General features: G+C 40.0%; 1 protein-coding gene across 1 annotated transcript in view; it reads left to right on the plus strand.

The window, feature by feature from the left end:
- aacs (acetoacetyl-CoA synthetase) overlaps positions 1 to 6,411 on the plus strand; it is a 56,942-nt gene that overhangs the window by 33,199 nt on the left and 17,332 nt on the right. The window contains exon 11 of the mRNA XM_050051055.1: positions 5,333 to 5,397. Coding sequence (XP_049907012.1) covers positions 5,333 to 5,397 — 65 coding nt within the window. The remainder of the gene's footprint in view (positions 1 to 5,332; positions 5,398 to 6,411) is intronic.

Here is a 6,411-nt window from a genome sequence, read left to right on the forward strand (position 1 = left end):
GTAACACTTTAGAAATCGAAAGAATCACTTTTAGAATTAGGAATCAAGACTCATACAGTTATTTCCAAATCATTGCCCACTGCCAGTGATTTTTGAAGCACTGTCTCTGAGACCATTAACACTTGTATCCAATGCATTTAGTGTGCCAAACTGAATGCATGTTCTCTGCTTTACACTCAGTTTGTAATTTTATAATCCACTTTTTGCAAAACTGTCAACACAACTCACTGCTCTACACTCACTTTGCAGTCTAGGAGCACACTTAAAGCAAAACTGTGACCACTGGTCTCTACATTGCTGCACTATTTTGCCAACTGCCTTTCCACATTGACACGTGAAAAAACGTTTAGATAATGAGTTCACTTACAAATCAGAGCTTGAGCACTATAAACACGCTACAGGTAAACATTTGGACAACAGTAGAGGCCAGTATTGAAGAGATAAATAGTCTTTTTTTTGTTCGGAATACACATCTATACTTAACACATTTGGATACCTTTGTTTACGTCTGTTTACTAATGTAGGATTTATACTTTTGGGTTGAATCGATGCCGTACTGCTTCTAAGTAGAGCCTACGCCATAGCCTGTAGCCAGAAATGTAACTATATGTCACGGCTGCGCAGACCTCCTGTCTATTTTTGTAAGTTGAAACCATTTCCCTCAGTGAAATAAAGCTTTTATTTACTTTAATTTCACAGATAAGAAACAATAAATTGTGACAACAATAATGCCTCCACAAAAATAGCAATTTAAGTCTTGTGTGTGATTTATCCTGGCTTCATATAAGGGGAGGAAATCTCCGCTCATCACAAGGCTAATTAATACAATGTAAAATGCCATAGGCTTGTGCTAATGTTAGCATGTTATATTTGTTTGGAAAATGTGTTTAGTATAAGACAGTTGTTTTGTCAGTGAACACCTGTGAGTTGTAATGGAGCCAAATTTTGTGACGTTACCTTTGTTTAATGTTGCTGTTGTCCCTGGCTTCATATGAGTCAAGGAAAAGTCCGCTAGCTGCTAGGCTAATTTATACTATGTAAAAGGCCATAGGCTTTTGCTAAAAACAGTAGCATGTTGTATTTGTGGGAAAAATGAGTCCAGCAAAAGACAAATGCTTTGTCTGTGAATGCTGTGAGTTATAGTGAAGCTGATTTGTGTACTCACAGAAACCCTGCCGCCAACTAGTGGTTTGGAGGTGTAGCTGCAGAGTGACACAGACACAGCACCACACAAGTATAAATGCTCACAACAGTGTAGGCCACGTGTGTAGGCTACAGCGTTGGCTCTGCGTAGAGCTAACGCACAAGTATAAATCCTGTTTAACATGCATGACAAAGCTTTACTGCAAACTGCCATGCCCTGCATACAGAAAAAGCAAAAGTTAGAAGTGTTTTATACATACATTTTTCAAAAAGACTTTGAAGAGTTTTGCAAGAATTGTTTGCTTTTGAAGGAGATGTATAATGTTTTGCTGGTTAGATGTAAAGATTTGTGGTTATTGTGTAGGGTTTTGCAAAATAAGTTTCAAAGATATTGCCTAAGCAATCCAAAAAAAAGTAATATCAGAGAAAAAGTTGTGGATATGAGGCCTAGAAATTGGGCACAGAAGGGTATATAACAAGATTTGGGCAGATTTAGGAACTCCCATGGTGTCCATCCCTTTAATATGTCTTGGTGTATTTGGCCATTATGGGCAATGTTGCAAATCAATGAGTGGGACAAGGCACAATGTATTTTTACGATTTTTTGCATCAGTGTGATAAATTACCTTGATTTCTCCCATTATCTTATTGTTGGATTAGCGAAACACAAGTCTGGTTAATCTGCAGTGTCCATTAACAGTTTCTCAGGCAGTCGAGATTTGGATTCACAGTCAATAAGATAATAAGATTTTATCATATTAGAAAGGGGACGAATGATGAGGCACGCAGAGGCAGTGTTTAGAAGAGGTGTGTGTATGTGTGCACATGCATTAGGCCTGTGCACGTATAAATAGCTTCATTCCATCTGAGGTATTACTGCTTTGGACCTTTGCCCTTTCACCCTATATAACCCCCCACTCCTCCCCTCACCCGATCAACAACTTCTATTACCACCAATTGATCCCAACATCTGAGAGCAAATCACACCTTTTACTGCAAACCAATTCCTGCTTATTGACCAATCCTGCATCAGACACTTGTTTGTGTCTCAGATTCTTTTTTGATCTCCTTCTTTTTTTCTTTTTTGACTGACAGACATGGTTACCGAAGTGATAGAAGGCAATTTGATTGATTTGATGTCAACAAAAATAGCTTGAAAAGACAGGAAGACACAGACTGAGACACCAACACACCCTTCCACAGAGGCAGACTTAAAAGGCCCTTTGTTTTAGAATTAAAACTGCAGGGGAACACAGAAGTGACGTTTTGTCACTTTCTTGCTTTCCACATGTTGTCCAACTGTTGTCAGCTGTCAGGATGCCTTCCATTCACACAGAAGAAAGACACTTTCCCAAATCATTTCATTTCAGGGTTGTTGTGTGCCAACATCCTGTCAATACATTCTCCTCTGAACTATTTCCTTGTGGAGCATTTACAAAGAAGACATTTTGTCCTGTTATGCTAGACTGACCATTATTTTGTTTGACTCTTTTTTTGTTTGTTTGTTCAGTTGAAAGTCAATTCCCAATCAGTTTGTTTCTTATTTTTCCTTATCTATCCACAAAGGGTTGACTGAGCACACAAGCTCTGTTTCAGCATCACCTTGCTTTACATTTACACAGTGACACACACTCCTCTCCTGGGAGCTCCCTAGTACAACGGAGCTACTGAGCAGCTCCACTGGAGCAGATGGGATTAAGGGCAAAGGCTGCTCAGTAACTGTTGCCTTTTTTTATATTTTCACATTGAGCACGCAGACATTGAAATTATGCCTTGTCATGCAGAGATTCAGGGCAACAACTGGAGTGTTGTCAGTTTAGCTGAACACTGAAGTCACGCTTGCATCAGGTCATTCATTCATGTTTCACCATCACTGCCTCATTTGGCAGCTGGATTGTAAAATCCAGACATATTTATACAGTTGTATAAAGCCTTTATAATGCTCTATTACTCTGCCAATACAGGCCAGTTGCTGATGCAGCCAGTTTCTTTTTTTATTAAAGGGTTTGTTCTCCTGGGCCAATTTCTTCCCTTCTACCCCATTGAGAAAATTTAAAGGAACACTTCACCCCCCTGAATGACCATTTATATATCAATTACTTACCCTGTGTCACGTTGAATCACGGAAAAAATGTTTTCCCCATGTCTCTCACAAATGAAGAATCCAAAAACTGATAATGTTTTTGAAGAAATAAAGGGTCATACTGTAGGGGGTCCACGTCCACAGACTCTCACAACTCGTGCAGAATAATCCAAGTCTCATTTATCCAGTCTTATGCCCAGTACTTGCCAAACAGACAGGGAACTAAACGGCAAACTGAAATATATCTATGCTTTTTCCAAAGCCAGACACCATTGACAAAAAAGTAATTTTACTTCATTGAACATGGGAGTTTCTGGTCTACACCAGCCTCGATAGGTTGGTTTGTTTGTGTTATTCTGTGACTTTGGTAAATCCAAAGTTGCTCTCTAAGGGTGCATTCACACCTGCCCTGTTTGGTTCGGTTCAGTCGAACTCAAAACAACCACTTACATATGAACCTTGGTGCAGTTCGTTTGTGGTGAGAACATGTTTCGATCTGGATCTGAACCAAATGCAGTCACATGACACATTGTTTGGGTTAAACATGAGCATGTTACAGTCCTGGAGGATTATTAATGTGCACCTCCTCCTGTACTGCCTTAATATGCACATTCAGCACATCCAATGCATCAAAACATTGTTTTCTAGTTGGAGCCGCGCCTCGTTTTCAAACTGTATGGTTTGACTAAAATGAACAATGACAGCAATATAGTCCACGATGAGCAGCGCTAAAATCAACCTGCGTAGTTGTCCCTCCACTGTGACATTAGAAAGTGTCACATTTATCTTGCAAGTGTGCTCTTCTTCAATGTTTTGTTTACTTCCTGGATTTTTCCCACATGGAAATTCTGACCAATCAAGAGCAGCTTTCTCACGCAAGGTATTTGATCTGGTCACCTTGTAAATGCTGCCTTGAGAACATGAACCAACTCTAGGCAATTATGCAGCTTTCTAACAAAATTAGTCCCTGATGATACGCCTTGAGAAATGAGGCTTGAATTATACTGCACGAGTTGTGTGAGAGTTTGTAAATGGATGTTTTGAACTAGTGTTACTGATGCCTATGACTTAAATTGGTCAAGAATTTTCTGTTGTCACAATTCAACATAACTCAGGAAATCACATGAAATCTAAATGTATAACAACCCACCATATATCACCCTTGAATTTAGTGTATACTAAATTAAACTAAATTTCACTCTCTTGCCCACTGACCACCACTAATTATTCCACAAATTTCCCTAGCCAGCTACAGTAGTAGGCTCTGATGTGACATCACATCCCAAGACACACTTAAGAAGTCGGTTTACTTGTGCAGAGCTGTGTGCAAGCTGAGGACAGTGTGGTGCATCTGTTGCAAAGGTGTGGCACAATCATGACAGGGTGGGACACTTTAAAATTCTACAACTGTGTTTTTGTTGGCTGGTGGAAGATGTGTTTTCTCGTGCTCATTTGGCAGACAATGGTTGAAGTTAGAGCCATGATGACACAAGGCCACAACAACAAGTCACCCAACCCTCCTCCAATATGTCATAATATTCATCACCATCCTGATGAAGACAAGATAGTCAGAAACATTTGGGAAATAAAGCGTGGTGTGTTGGAAAAGAGCTGTGTGACTTGTTTAATTTTGGTGGGACACAATCTCAAATTCCCAGCGCAAAAACAATGATTAAGGATCATGATGTCACACAGTTCGTCAGCCTGTCTGTCCGTCCAATTATCTGTCCAACACTTTGGTCTTGAGCATGATATCTCAAAAATGATTGGCCAGATTGCCATGAAATTTGGCAATGTTCAAAGCACCCCAGAGGATGATTCATAATGTTTGCTAATTTGGTTCTGTTGTTAAAAGTTTCTGCTGTCACAATGCAGAACACAATACATGTAGTACGTAGGAGGGCTTTTGCAACGGCTGTCATTGTTGGCAACGCTGACGCAGATTCTGTTTTTCCCGAAATAATGGACTTCATCTTCTAAAGTTGATTAATGTTTTTGTCTTTTTGTAATGTTTGAAAAGAATGCTTCACTGATCCGTCCATATTAGTATGCTTAAAAATCTAATTTCCGTCTTTTTCTTCTTGCCTCTGTCTATCTTCCCCCCAGCATCACCATCTTTGGTACCGGGGCCAAGTGGCTGTCTGTGCTGCAGGAGAGGAACCTGAAACCCTGTGAGTGGTGGTCCCAGACACAAACGCGTACACACCTGCACAAGCATGAACACAGACATCCAGAGACACACATGGACGCACACAGATAACAAGCAGAAACCCAGAGAGGAATGCATTCACCTACACACACATAAACACACATCAACTCTCTGAGAACAGAACCTGGAACAATAAGAGCAGATGGACACAATAATCATTATAATAGTTGTGCTGTTTGACTCTAAATGCCATTTACTGCATAAATCAACAGTTTGCCCCGTGTTCTGGTGTTTGACACTGAAGTGAATGGATAAAAGTGCTGTTGTAATAATTCATATGAGTCACGGATAGGACCGACTAATTGCTTTTAGTGTCACAGCTCTCCAGAGAGAGAACCAGGTCTCTACACATAATCAGAGTTGTGCCTGTGCTTATTAGCCTTCCTGCTCACCTTTATACGTGCCGTTCTCTTTTTGCTATTTCTGAGACAAAAATAAAATGCCAGTTTAGAAGTGCATGCGAAAAATTATTGCTGCTCTGCTGCACTCTTTTGCAAAGGTACATACCGTATTGTAATAGAACAAAGCACTTGGCAATTTTTCCAAATTGTTAGGCTCCAATCATTAATTTGGCGTAAATTCAATCCATCAAGCAGTGCTCATTTTAATGATATTTCTACTTTAATACCGTGTTCACATTAATGGTGGTGCAGCTCTTTTGGTGAGTAGAAGACAAAGTAGAATTGAATTACATAAGCTGGCATTTGGTTTACATAATTATATATCAAAGCTTCTGCTCTTTTGTTTCTCATCTTCTTTGTGTCCTCCTCGTCATCTCTTCATCTAAACTCTTAAATTGTACCCCTCTTCTTCATGTGATTACCACTTATAAGTAATGCAAAGGGTTCAGCTGTTTCCTACTTGGCCTTATATTTCCTTACTTTCCACATTCTCTTACCACGTACCTCCTCTCCTCTCCTCTCCTCTCCTCTCCTCTCCTCTCCTCTCCTCTCCTCTCCTCTCCTCTCCTCTCCTC

This window comes from Epinephelus moara, chromosome 8 (assembly GCF_006386435.1).
Source record: "Epinephelus moara isolate mb chromosome 8, YSFRI_EMoa_1.0, whole genome shotgun sequence".
NCBI lineage: Eukaryota > Metazoa > Chordata > Actinopteri > Perciformes > Serranidae > Epinephelus > Epinephelus moara.